This window comes from Geotrypetes seraphini, chromosome 11, assembly GCF_902459505.1.
Source record: "Geotrypetes seraphini chromosome 11, aGeoSer1.1, whole genome shotgun sequence".
NCBI lineage: Eukaryota > Metazoa > Chordata > Amphibia > Gymnophiona > Dermophiidae > Geotrypetes > Geotrypetes seraphini.
In genome coordinates, this window is record NC_047094.1 from 3,357,556 (window position 1) to 3,372,373 (window position 14,818).

At 44.4% G+C, this 14,818-nt stretch overlaps 1 protein-coding gene across 6 annotated transcripts in view; it reads right to left on the reverse strand.

Moving 5' to 3' along the window:
• GRID2IP (Grid2 interacting protein) overlaps nucleotides 1–14,818 on the reverse strand; it is a 72,777-nt gene that overhangs the window by 33,393 nt on the left and 24,566 nt on the right. For all 6 annotated transcript variants that reach the window (XM_033962724.1, XM_033962723.1, XM_033962725.1 and 3 more), the window contains 3 exons: nucleotides 11,953–12,254; nucleotides 5,696–6,067; nucleotides 3,519–3,606 (listed from right to left, as the gene is read on the reverse strand). In XM_033962724.1, the coding sequence (XP_033818615.1) occupies nucleotides 3,519–3,606; nucleotides 5,696–6,067; nucleotides 11,953–12,254 (762 nt within the window). The remainder of the gene's footprint in view (nucleotides 1–3,518; nucleotides 3,607–5,695; nucleotides 6,068–11,952; nucleotides 12,255–14,818) is intronic.

Sequence of the window (14,818 nt, forward strand, 5' to 3'; positions counted from 1 at the left end):
AAAATCCAGGTAAGAAGAGGCTTCTAACACACACCGGGCAAGCCAAATATTTAATTTAGCTGCCTGAAAGGCAAAGATTCTTTCACAAAACCTTTTATACTGGCAAAATTTTACTAGGGATAGACGAACAGATGGAATCTTCAAGAACTCTTGTTTGTATAACTCAGACTAAAATGAGAGTTTAGGTAACCTGGAAGCATACCAAATGTTATTTTATAACAAAAACATGAAAATTTGAACAGAACTCTGGATTCAAATGGCAGCCAATGGAGCTTTTGATAGGAGGGGGTGATATATTCCCATTTCTTAAGGCCATAAATAAGGTGGACAGCCGTGTTCTGGACCACCCTTAATTTTCTTGGGAGCGCCTGCATAAATAATATTGCAATAGTCAAGAATACTCAGGATAGAAGATTGGACTAGTAGACGAAAGGAAGCTTCATCAAAATATTTTTTAATAGTCTGGAGTTTCCAGAGCACTGAAATACTTTTCTTAAACACTAAATCAGAATGCTTTTAAAATGTTTAGACAAGTTCCTGGAGGAAAAGTCCATAGTCTGCTATTGAGAAACACAGGGAGGAAGCCATTGCTTGTCCTGGGATTGGTAGCATGGAATCTTGCTACTCTTTGAGGATTCCACATGAAATGTTGCTACTCTTTGGGATTCCAGAATCTTGCTTGCTTTTTGAGATTCTGGAATGTTGCTATTTGGAGTTCTGGAATCTTGCTTATTCTTTGCTACTGCTACATGTTGCTACTATTTGGGATTTTGCCAGGTACTTGTGAACTGGATTGGACGCCGTAAAGACGGGATACTGGGCTAGATGGACCATTGTTCTGACCCAGTAGGGCTTTTCTCGTGGGGTTTTTTTCAAGAGCCATCAATAGTGCACACTCTTCCAAAAGATTGATCCCATAATATGATTGAAAATAAATCTACAAAATCCTGAGTGGTGTACAAATGGATTGATTTTTTTACTCTATCAAAAAGTACAAAAATCTAGGGGACACGCACTGAAGTTACAGGAAAATAATTTGAAAACCAAAAGGAGGAAATTTTTTTTCACTCAATGAATAGTTAAATTCTGGAACTCATTGATAAAGGATGTGGTAACAACAGTTAGCACAGCTGGGTTTAAGAAAGGTTTGGACAAGTTCCTGGAGGAAAAGTCCACTGTCTGCTTTTGAGACAGACATGGGGAAGCCATCCTTGCCCTGGATCGGTAACATGGAATGTTGCCCAACAGGAGAACAGGAACAACACAAATACCAAGAACTCAAATACAAAGAATCGAGGCACGTACAAAGGTTAAGTATACTCTCACCCCCAACCCTTACTAATAAAAATGATTTTAAAAACCAAAACCAGACATGGAATGTTGCTACTATTTGGTTTGATGCCAGGGAGTTGTGGAAATGGGATTCTGGTCTAGATGGACGATTGCTGTGATTCAGTAGGATTATTCTTATGTTTTTATGGCAAAATGCAAAAACACCGTCCCTCTTCCCACCCAAGAAATTGGACATTTCTGGATATGACACAGGAAATTTCTGCCGATATATAATGATTCAGCAATGAGTCCCGCAGCTGCCAAAGTGGGAAATGGCAAAGCAGATGACAAGGAAGAACAAGAAAGGTGAGCAATTGGTGTTCAGTCTCTTTTTATTGTAATTGACTCTTGTGGTTAAATCGTGAAAGATAAAATCAGAATATTCTGTTGCTCATCTTGAGAAGTACCATCCATGTGAAACCTGCCTATGCGGCTACACTGCTGACTTGGAGAACCAGCGTATGAATAATAATAATAATAATAACAGCTTATATGCCGCAATACCGTGAAGTTCTATGCGGTTTACAAAGATTAAGCAAAGGTACAAATTGATTGGCTTTAAGAGGGGAGGAAGAAAGAGGGTTAATAGGACAGGAAATCCATTTTTGAGGAGAGAGTGATCAATAGAACAAGTTAATCGCTCTAGAGGGGAGAGAGAAGAGAGGATCAGTTGTCTAGATACTTTAGGAACAGGTGTGTTTTCAGACGTTTCCTAAATTCCTCATAAGTAGTGGGCGAAAGCAATTGTTCTAGGTCTTTACCCCATGATGCTGCTTGGTGCAAGAGAAGATGTTCATGGTGTTTTTTCAGTTTACAACCTCTCACTGGGGGGGAAACGAAGTTGGAATGTGAGCTTCTCTTGTGTCTGTTGGCTGAGAAGACGAAAAGGTCAGTTATATATTTAGGGGCAAGTCCGTGTAGTGCTTTGAAGCAGAAGCAGGCAAATTTAAACTTTACGCGCACCTCCATTGGCAGCCAATGCAGCCGCCGGTAGTAGGGTGTCACGTGGTCAAACTTGCTCAGCCCAAAGATCAGTTTGACCACTGCATTTTGCATCAATTGTAAACGCTGCATGTTCTTTTGGGAAATTGCTAAATAGGCGATGTTACAGTAGTCAAGTAGACTCAGTACGAGGGATTGGACTAGGGTTCTGAATGCCGCTGTATCGAAATAAGCTTTAATGGATCTGAGTTTCCAGAGAGTGAAAAATCCCTTTCTGATCAAGGAGTCCACCTGGTCTCTCATGGTTAGGCACTGATCCAAAGTTACACCTAGTATCTTTATGGTAGGTGGATAGGCTGTCCGTGCCGAATATTGTGATTTTATCTTTCACGATTTAACCACAAGACTCCTGAGGCAGGCTCCTCTTGGGCCAAAACACGATCGTGTCGAGTCAATTACAATAAAAAGAGACTGAACACCAAATGGTCACCTTTCTTGTTCTTCCTTGCTATTCACTGGTTCTCCTGTTTGTATTCAAAGCAGATAACAAAACATTATAGATCTTAATGGAAATGCAAACAGTCCACTAGCCAGTCAGGTACACTTCCTGAGACCTCCTTCCCTCTGCTGCTTGGCTGGGTCTGTCTAATAGCTGTGCTGGTGTTACCGCCTCTTTCGATTAGATATGGAAGGGACGGTTGCTGACTGGGATGTTTCCTTTGCCCAAGAGAGTAGAGAATGATAACTGCCATAGATAATCTGGTCATTCACGGTCTGTGGCTGGCAGCCGGAATGTATCCTTAGCAGTGTGGACAGGAAGAAGTGGATTGACTGAATGGGTCAATTCATCTTTTTCTGTCGTCATCTGCTTTATGACCTGCACTTTCACAGACTCTGAAACAGCTTCCAGATAGTGAATTAGAAGTGACCTGGAGGTGTTAGGATCTCTACCCCTGTGCTGGTACCCTGAGCCTTGGAGTCTAGTCCTGGACTTCTTATGGTTTGACATATATTGGACAAATTAGGGAAACCTGGAGCATTCACTTAGTTTCCACTAAAATGAGTTGCCTTCTTGAGATGGTAAAGATGGCCACTCTTAGCCCTAACAGCACTCTGGGTGAGGGGGAGGGCCACTGCATCCCCTGAGACTAACTGTGGGTAAAATGTATACATTTCCTTAATTCCCCACAAGAGTGGACTTGAGTTCCCAGTTCCCAGACTGTAGACAACAACAGGGCACTTACTAGGTATCGTGTGAGTTCCAAAATGTGACTCCAGGTCAAGGTATTTCACCATATCACTCAGCTTCTCATAATCAGAGTCTTCACTGAGCTAGAAAGGAAGAGATTTGCCAGTAACAAATGTAAGGACAATTATTATCAAAGCCATTTACTGGGAAATTAAGTGTCTCCATAGCATTATTACAGTCACACTCACTTAATCGGACTGCAAGTGCAAAACTGTCACACTCATTCAGTACACACAGGGCTCCATATTGTTATCACACTCTACAATTGCTTCAATTGCAACCATTTATAATTTTGTAATTTATTAAGATCATATTTGTGTTGCAATTGTGAAAAGTCAAACAACTTACCATTTGAAATAACATCATCTAAAGTACGTATGCCTGCCTTCATCCAATATTTCCAGATGACTTTAAATCTGCCAATTTTAATCTTGGAGTTTAGCCATATGGTCTGATATGTTGACTTAAGTATTGAAATAGGTGCTAAATCATCAACATATGTTAATGTTTTCCATGTATCAACTATTATTTTGTGATCTTTATATAATTTAGGCATTTTGATACTAAGGACATGACTTAATCTCAAAGGAAACATGAGTTGCCATTCCAAAGTCAACCAATCCGGAAATTCTTTCATGAATTCAGGGAGGATCCAATACATACCTTGATGCATAATATAGGCTTGATGGTACCTATAAAAATTGGGAAAATTTACCCCACTCTCCGCAATTGGCTTTTGCAAAGATGGTCTTCGGGACCATTGAGATCAAGCTTCAAATTACTGCATCTCAATGGCCACGAATTTGGTCTTGGAGAATGAGATGTACAGTGTCTGCATCTGAGACAAACTTGGTTTTTTCTATTACATAGAGTATTCTGGACCCCGGTGCATTTGCAAAAATTAGATAGCTCTAAATCTAATAGATGTTGGCACTGTCATCTTGAAGCTGGAACATTGGATCATTTATTGTTTTTTTGCCCTCTAATATATAATTTTTGGAAATCTATTTGGAGTCAAATTAATAATTTACTTGAGAATCCGGTGGCACTTTCATATGATACGATATTATTTGGAACTTCAATGATGAAAAAAAGTCAAATATCTCATAAAACAATCACGTTTTTACTCATAATGACAGGAGTTGCTATTCAGCAAATTACGAGAAACTGGAAAAATTATGATAGATTAAGTTATAGTTTTTGGTGGAATTCATTGTGCCATATTTTTAAAATGGAGACAATATTAGCTATCCAACAAAGAAGTTATAAAAAGTTTATGGAGGTCTGGGAGCCATTAACAAATTATTGTAAGGAATGATTATAATTGATTAGTTAATAATTTATTTCTCTCCTTTTGTTTATTGAAGTATAAGGGGGGGAAGGGGTAACTGAAACTTGGTTCACGGACTCACATGGATGGGATATGGCTATACCGGGCTACAACTTACTTCGTCAAGTCAGAGAGGGCAAGTTAGGAGGAGGGGTAGCACTATACATTAAAGAGGACATCAAAGCCACCAGGATCACAGATGTCAAGTACACCGGGGAATCCCTCTGGGTAAACCTGGCCAGAGGCAGAGAAAAATGCCTTTTCTTCACCGAAAGAGTGGTTGACCATTGGAACGAATGCCGGTGAAGGTAATCGAAGCCAACAGCGTGCAAGATTTTAAGAGTAAATGGGATGCCCAGTGGGATCCCTAAGAGGGTAGAGTTAAGGAGATGGGTCATTAGGAGCGGGATCACTAGGAGAATAGACTAAGGGGGTGGGTCAGCAGAGTGGGCAGACTTGATGGGCTATGGCCCTTATCTGCCGTCATTTTTCTATGTTTCTATATATTGGAAGAAGGATGGGAGGGTGAAGTTATAGTTCGATTTCACTAATTGTATGATTAATAAGTATTATTACAGTGTATGTGTATATGATTGTATAATGAATCACTTGTTGAAAGTTTAAAAATGAATAAAGAAATATTTAAAAAAACAAATGAGCTTTTAACCAATACGTCAGCGTGACATTCCAATGATTAAGACTGATCCTAAAACATATATTACAGGTGAAAGTAAGTATTTATTCTGATCTGTTGCTCTCTGGTCTATTGTCTAGTAGAAGACACCTTAAACTCTACTGTTCACGTGACTATCAGAGCACAGAATAATACAGTATTGTTATACCTGACCCCAGATGGTTCCTTCTGAATTTTCCACTTGCTCCCACCTCAGACGTTTGACGCTCATGTGGCCGGATTCACTGCTGTGATGAAGTCCATGTAGTACCTGAGGAGGGGCACAGGGTGGGGGAGGAGGAGGAGGAGGGGGAGGTAGAATCACAGGATTGTGATTGGTTTTGGAGAATGGCTGGATATTTCTAAGCACATCAGGGAACTGCAGAGGGGGCGGGGGTGGAGGAGGGGGGCTGAGGGGTGGTGGAGGGATGGTGTCCGATACGGAAGAGTATGTGAGAGAGCTTCCGTCCTCGCTGCTGCTTTCGCTTGAGCTGCTGACATCGTGGGTGACGAAGTTCCCCTGGTCCTCCTGAAAACTCATCTGTTGACAAAGAGAGGAAGGTGAAAAATCCGCACTGACATCACCTTCAATGACCTTAGCAGCTGCCGTCATCAAATACAGACGGCAGCTAATGAGACAGACAATGTTGAAATGAAATCTGATTCTATATCACAGTCCAAAACCTAATCTTTTAAGGCCATCATCAAATAAGAAGGGGTAAAAGTGAATCGAGATTTTACTCTTTCCAAAATTACAAAGACTAGGGGAAATGCTTTTAAAACCAATAGGAGGAAATATGTTTTCACTCAACGAATAACTGAGCTCTGGAACTTGTTGCCAGAGGATGAGGTTTGGACAAGTTCCCTGGATTGTTTCCTTAAAAAATCAGACTCACTGATTCAGTGAGTCCTGAGTCTCCTCCAGGTCTCCTGGGACCTTTCCTCTGCTGCATCACTGATGACATTACTGACGACACAGGAGGCCCAAAAGCTGAAGGGGGGAAGGATGTTGAGCAGGAAGTGCTGCTCAGGAGGATGGGAGGGAGAGATGGAAAACTATGGCACAGGGGCATTCCCTTTTCCCATGCAGAATCTCGCTGCATCAGCATGTCAGCTTCGAATCTCGGCCATGGGGAGAGTTCCAGGTTAGCAGCAGGCAGCATGTGAGAGTCACTGCCGACACCGCAACCCGAAGAAGCAAACCTTGTAGTTCAGGGGAGGAGAGAAAGGATAGTTGATGACACAGGGGGAGGGAAGTGGTGAAAGGAACTTCAGGAAGGAAAGTTGGTGGCACAGTGGAAGGAGAGGGAGACATGCATGGTGAGGGGAAAGGATGAAATTGCACATAATGGAGGGGAGGAAGGGAGAGATGATGCATGGAGGGGGAAAGAGAGATCTGACATAGGGCACAAGGAAGGGAGAGAGAGGTGTTGGACATGGGGGTAGATGAGAGGGAGAGAGAGATACACAGGAGGTGGAAGGGGAGGAGGGAGATGGATCCAGGAGCAGAATGGAGTGATGGAGAGATGCCTGGAAATGGGAGTGAAGGAAGAGAGTGGAGAGTGCAGCAAGGAAGAGATAGGGAGATGTCAGGCTATGAGGGTGGAGGAAGGAAGATGCTGAGAATGGTAGAACCCCGAGGGGGAGGAGAGGGTGGCAAGGAAATGGATGAGAGCATAGGCAGCGGAAGGCTTTTTGGTTGGGAGGAGGGGAGCAAAAGCTCTGTCCTAGACCCCGCCCCAGATCTGCCCAAGCTCCTCCCCAGACGTCACCCCCATAATAATAGTACTAATTGTAAACACCATTTCTTCCATTCATTTTTCATACACACACACAATAATCTTATTAATAATACACAAAGGTAACCACAAAATGAAATTACAAACAATGCACTTGTTTTCCCCTCCCCACCAATGCAACAGCATTTCTTCCTCTCTCCTTCACCCCCATGAGCAACGTCTTCCTCTCTCTCACTGTCCACCATCTCTGCCTCATTCCCTCCCTTGCTGCAAAGGGAGTGGGGAACGAGAGAGGGATCCAGGGTGCCTCTCTCCCACCCCCTCTACTGCCACATCCAATATTTCTCCCTCTCTTATCCCCCAGAATGTTTGCAGCATCTTTCACCCCTGCCCACCAGCCCCATGTCTAACATTTCTGCTTCTATCACCCCTCTCCAGCTCCATTCCACATCTCTCCTTTCATTCCCTCCACCACCATGTCCAGCATTTCTCCCTCATGCATCCATTTCCATCTGTCCCACTGTTTCCTCCCCACCATCATATCCAATATTTCTCCCTCTTATCTCTCTCTACCTCACTCCTCTCCCATCACCATGTCCAATAATTCTCCTATTTCTTCCTTTCCCCATGTACACCATCTCTTTCCCTCTTACTCACACCCATGCTTAACAATTCTCCCTTTCTATTCCCTCCCCCAGCTCAGCATCTTTCCTCCATCCTTCCATCCTATGTCCCAAGTTCATGCCCCCTCCCGAGAGTGTGTACCTGTGTTCTGGCTGGCTCTAAAACATCCAAGTAGGTCTCCTCCTCCTTCTTTCCAGTTGCACTTTTTTTTTTTCATAAAGCCACAGGCAGCAGCAGCAGCAGAGTATGGCCAGAGGTCCTGGTGTGCTTCCAAGTGTGGCATCTCTCACGAATCACAGTCCCTAGTCCATATTGCCTCTGCCTTTTCCTAGCCATGTCTTCTAAGAACATAAGAACATAAGAAGTTGCCTCCACTGGGTCAGACCAGAGGTCCATCCCGCCCAGCGGTCCGCTCCCGCGGCGGCCCATCAGGTCTGTGACCTGTGAAGTGTTTCCTAACCACTTCTATAACCTACCTCAAGTTCTATCTATACCCCTCTATCCCCTTATCCTCCAGGAACCTATCTAAACCTACCTTGAACCCCTGTACAGAGTTCTGGTTTATCACCTCCTCCGGAAGCTTGTTCCATGTGTCCACCACCCTCTGTGTAAAAAAGAACTTCCTAGCATTTGTTCTAAACCTGTCCCCTTTCAACTTCTCCGAATGACCCCTAGTGCTTGTGGCTCCCCACAGTTTGAAGAATCTGTCCTTGTTCACTTTCTCTATGCCCTTTAGGATTTTGAAGGTTTCTATCATGTCCCCTCTAAGTCTCCTCTTCTCCAGGGAGAACAGCCCCAGCATTTTTAACCTGTCAGCGTATGAAAAATTTTCCATACCATTTATTAGTTTAGTCGCCCTCCTCTGCACTCCCTCGAGTATCGCCATGTCCTTCTTGAGGTACGGTGACCAGTATTGAACACAGTACTCCAGGTGCGGGCGCACCATTGCGCGATACAGCGGCATGATGACTTCCTTCGTCCTGGTTGTAATACCTTTTTTGATGATGCCCAGCATTCTGTTTGCTTTCTTTGAGGCTGTCGCACATTGCGCCGATGGTTTCAGTGATGTGTCGACCATCACCCCCAGGTCCCTTTCAAGGTTACTCACCCCTAGCAGTGTTCCCCCCATTTTGTAGCTGAACATCGGGTTCTTTTTCCCTACATGCATGACTTTGCATTTCTCTACATTAAAACTCATTTGCCACTTTTTTGCCCATTCTTCCAGTCTCGTTAGGTCCCTTTGCAGGGCTTCACAGTCTTCCGTGTTTCTAACCCTGCTGCAGAGTTTGGTGTCATCAGCAAATTTGATAACCTCACATTTTGACCCCGTCTCCAGATCGTTAATAAATATATTGAACAATAGAGGTCCCAGCACCGACCCCTGTGGAACTCCGCTCGTGACCCATTGCCAGTCTAAGTATTTGCCCATTACTCCAACCCTCTGTTTTCTGCCTGCCAACCAGTGTTTGATCCATCGGTGGATATCCCCTTGTACCCCATGGTTCCACAGCTTTTTAAGTAGCCGCTCGTGGGGTACCTTGTCGAAGGCTTTTTGGAAGTCAAGGTAAATAATGTCTATGGATTCCCCCTTATCCATCTGACTGTTTATTCCCTCAAAGAAGTACAGCAAATTTGTGAGGCACGACCTTCCCTTGCAGAAGCCATGCTGGCTCGCCTTCAGTTGTCCATTGTTTTCTATGTGTTCGCAGATTGTGTCCTTTACCATTGCTTCCATCATCTTTCCCAGAACCTCTCTTCCTTCTTTGCTTTCCCTGAGTTGTCCATCTCTCCCTCCCCCTTCTCCCCCTCTCCCTATCTTTCCCCCTCCATATCCATTTCTCCCTTCTGCCTTCCTTCATGTCCATCTCTCCTTCTCTTACTTCCTCTGTCCATATCGCTCCCTTCCCCCAGTCCCATATGCTCCTCCCTTTTACACCTAGCTATCGGCCAGCATGCCTGCTGGTCATCACTCTGTTACACATCCCTGCCGGCATCTACTCCTCTCCCCTCCTCCCTCCCACCTGCTCACCCGCCCGCCACGTTTAACTTCATAGAAAAGCACTGTGATGCACTGCCGCAGGCCTCGGCGTATTCTCTCCACTGCGGCAATAGGAAGTTGTCAGAGAGGGCAGGCCGCAGTGGAAAGAAGATGCCGAAGCCAGCAGCAGTGCGGCGCAGCACTTTTCTAAGAAGTTAAGCGCGGCAGGCAGGTGAGCAGGCGAGAGGTAGGGGGGAAGATAAGTGGATGCCGGCAGGGACGCGTTAGAGAGGCACGCTGGCCAGTAGCAAGCTCCAAGCCTTCCAAAAAGTGTGTGGGGGGTGTTTCCCCTCCCACTGACTCACCTACAGGAGGGGCAATTGGGGGGAGGCCATGGCCCCTGTGCCCTCCCCCCATCCCCCTGTTCTGACGCCTATGGATGAGAGGATAGATATAACAGAGGATAGAAATATGGTAATGGAGGAACATTGAAGATGAAAGGGAATGGAGTGATGAGGAAAGAATGAGATGGGGAATAGGAGAGACGATGGAAATTTGATAGGTATTTGAAAAGTAGAAAAGAGAAGGGTAAGAAAGAGGTATAAAGAACTAAAAAGGAATGATCATTATGTCTGAGGCAAGTGTAGTGAGGGAATAGACAGGAGAGAGTAGAAAAGACAAATGGAGAGCAGTCGAGAGGAAAGCAGAAAAAAAGAAACTAGAACTAACATGATGGAAAAATAAAACATCCAGACAACAAAGGTAGAAGAAAATATTTTATTTTAACTGTTTAAATGGAATATGGATAATAATTAGCAAAAATATTCTTTACATTTTGATAAATAAACTTGCAGAATTTGTTAATTTTGTGTGCAGAAATTTGAATATTTTTGCACAGAATTCTGTAAGGATTAAACATAGAGGTAGAAAGGGATGAGGGAGAAATCTTGCATATGGTGGAGGGGAGGGAGACATGCATGGAGAAGAGAGAGAGAGAGAGAGAGAAATGTTAGACATAGGGTGGAGGGCAAGGAGAGAGAAAGAACTGGGGGGGAGGAAGGGAGAGATGCTGCAAGGAGGGGAATAGAGAGGTTTGACCCAGGGCACAAGGCATGAAAGAGAGAGATGGTAGACAATGGGAAAGAAACAGAAATGTTGGATATGGCAGTGGAAGGGAAGGTACAGAGATGAAAGATGAATGATGAGCAAGGAGAAAGAAGAAAGAAGAAAACATCAAATGGGCAGGAGACCCTGGTGAGAGAGTTAACAGAAGACAAACAGAAACCAGAGCCTGGGACCAACATGATCAGATAACAAATTTATTTTCTATTTTGTGATTACAATAGGTCAGATTTGAAATGTGTCTCCTGCCAGAGCTGGTGTTAGCGAGCGTAAGCTAGGACCTAACAGAGAGAGGAAAAGTCCTTTTAGTTCTGATTACACCACAGCACCGGCATGGGGTTGGAGAGGGCAAAGGGGGTGGGGTGGGGGTGGGTGCAGAGGCTACAAAAATAAACCCACCAGTCCGTTAAAAAAAAAAAAAAAAAAAAATCACCCAATTGGGCAGGAAAAGTGAATCGAATCGAAAATTTTCCCCCTGATTCAGGTAGCACTAGTGGAAACAGGGCTAGATGACCCGCTGGTCTGACCCGGTATAGCTATTCATATGTTCTTATATTCTTAATGGCATTATAATAGCTGATATGTAGTGTTAAGCTAACTTCATCTAATAACTTCGCCCTGAGTTAAGAAAGAGGAGACAGTGACACCTAGCACAGACGGGAGCAGTCAGCGGTAAAGCACAAAGCCTGGCAGGCGGTTGCAGCAGGAATAAAGAGGGTTCAGAAGGGAGAACTCTGTCAAAACTTGGGGCCAATGAGAGAAGAGGCAGTGAAAAGGCAAAGGAGTTTTGTTTCCACCGGCTCCTTTGCTTACAGACCAGACGCTTGTCTGAGAACTTTGGCGTGTGAAGACGAAATCAGGGATCCTGTATGGATGGTGGAATGCAACAGCTGTTAGGTCAAGGGGACAATGGACCAAATTTCAGCAGTATCATGACCATCCCTGCACCCTGGCATCACTCACCTCTTCATAGTCATTCTCCGGCGTGAGAAACTCATCTCCAACTGCAGTTCTGGGTCCCATCCATTCGGTCAGGGAACCCGGGAACCTGTTAGTGTCCTGGCTCCGTGGGGACCTGGAAAAAGTGAAGAACTTCCTTTGCCAGGAGAGGGGGCTGCTGTCCACATAGTCCACATGTGCTGGGGAAGGCAGCAGGCAGTTGTCCGCATGAGCGTAAGGGTTCACCTTCTTGCTGCCAAACTGCAGGCTATATGGGTGATAGGAGCATGGTGGAGGCGTGGCTGGCAGCTCAAAAGTCCTCCCCACTGTGAAAGGAAAAAGCTTTATTTGTGCCTTGAGCTGAATTCTGAGCAATCTGCTGCACACGCCATTGCTCTGGTTTCTGGACATCGGTTGAGTTGCTTTGCAACTCTCCTCTTTAGCCTTTTCTCCTTCCCTCCCCCCACCCCCAAGATCTCTCTACCCACTCTTCTATTTTTATTCATGTCCTAAGGGTCTGCTCCCCTTTTTCATTCACCAAGGCCTGACTTTCCCACTCACAAACTGAGAACCTAATCTCCAAGGCCTCATTCTCTCCTTCAAGGCATCTTTTTCTTTCTCTTCTGCCCCCCCCCCCAAGTCCCTGGATATCTTATCTCTTACTCAGTCTCCAGTCCCAATGCCTCCTCACCACCACCTCCACCCCCAAGACACACTCTCCTCTCCTGAGGCCTCTTTCTTCTTTCTCCATAGGAACATAAGAATTACGATACTAGGTCAAACCAAAAGTGCATCTAGCCCAGGATTCTGCCCTCAAAAGTGGCCAAACCAAGTCATAATTTATCTTGTAAGATCTCCCAAAGAAGCTAATTCCATGCGACTCATCCCCCAGGATAAGCAGTGGCTTCCCCCATGGCTATCTTAATGATAGTTTACGAACTTTTCTTCCAGGAATTTGGACAAGCCTTTTATAAACCCAGCTATGTATCACAACAAGTTCCGGAAATTACCAATCTAATCTAATCCTTAGGTTTGTATACCGCATCATCTCCACGTTCGTAGAGCTCGACCCAGTTTACAGTAGGAGAAATAGGAAGGAACTACAACAGAGGGTTAGAGGTAGAAGTGTGAAGAAAATTTAGAGGACTTGGGATGCCAAGATATAAGAGTTTCCTTGATTCCTAAGTTGGAGGGAGACTTACATTTTTTGAGAAAAGCCAGGTTTTCAGATGTTTGCGGAAAACTTGGAGAGAGCTCAAGTTCCGAAGAGGGGAGGTAAGGTTGTTCCAGAGCTCAGTGATTTTGAAGTGGAGGGAGGTCCCTAGCTTTCCTGTGTGGGAAATGCCTTTTAGCGAGGGGAAGGATAGTTTTAATTAATATGCGCTGAGTGAAAAAATATCTTCTCCTATTTGTTGCAAATGTGGGTTCTATGCAACTTCATACAATAAATAGAAGGAAACCGAAGTATACACCACACAATCGACGAAAGAAAAGCACCAAGGGCCTTCAGGTTCGAGGCAACTAAATGCCATTATATTGGTGGACCCGCCACAGGCTGTGTTTCAGCAAAGCCACCTGTGTCAGGGATCAACCAAATAAGTCCACTCACTATTATTGCAGTAACTGACAGTGGGGAATGTGTGGCACAGTGGTTAGAGCTACAAACTCAGCACCCTGAGGTTGTGGGTTCAAATCCCACACTGCTCCTTGTGACCCTGGGCAAGTCACTTAATCCCCTATTGCCCCCAGGTACATTAGATAGAGTGTGAGTCCACCAGGACAGATGGAGAAAAATGCCTGAGGACCTGAATGTAAGCCACTTAGGCTATAAGTGGTATATGACACTAAAATAAACAGTGTTTGGTGAAATAAATGATTCTTGAGGAGTGTTTTGCAGTGCTGCAGCTACTCTACAAGATGCCCACTTGCTACTGGCCATTGGGCTCCTTCCACTAGAGGTCACTTGCTTAGCTGTGTTTGAATCCGTTGATAATGTTACATAGGCCTATGATGGCAATTTTATAGGCATAATCTATTTTTTGAGGCCTATTGTTCCTTCAGTGCTAGGAATATCAATATTCCCAAAGGAGAAGGGTAAATAGTGGGGTGCCCCAGGGGTCTGCTTTGTAACATATTTATCAATGATCTAGAGATGGGAATAACTAGTGAGATAATTAACCACCCCACCCACCCCTTTCATGAAGCTGCGTTAAGCTTTATTATCGCCGGCCAGTGCTCACAGTATTCCAAAGAGCGTCAGAGCAAACACCGCCGCAGCCGGTGATAAAAAAGCCTAACTTGTTGATTGTAAGAAGACCTTGGGAGACTGGGCGATAAAATGACAAATGACGTTTAATATGAGCAAGTGCAAAGTGATAGATGTGGGAAAGAGGAACCTGAACTATAGCTACATGATGCTGGGTTCCACGTTAGGAGTCCCTGCCCAGGAAAAGGATCTAGGCGTCGTCGTTGAGGATACGTTGAAACCCTCAGCTCAATGTACCACGGCGCTAAAAAAAGGAATGGAAAAGAACACTGAGAATGTTATAATGCCTCTGTATTGCTTCATGGTGCTACCGTATCGCGAATGCTATGTGTAATTCTGGTCACCGCATCTCATAATAGATATCGCGGAATTAGAAAAAGTTCAGAGAAGGGCGACAAAAATGATAAACCTCCCTATGAGAAAAGGCTAAAGTGCTAGGACTCTTCCTTTTGAAGAAGAGACAGATCAGAGGAGATATGATAGAAGTGTATAAAATATTGCACAGCGCTGTGTGCGTCGGCTAACGCTATGTAGTAGTGGTAGCAGTAAATTGCTTGTTTACTCAATTCAAAAATATTAGGACTAGGGGACACACAACGAAGCTACTGAGAGATAGATTGAAAA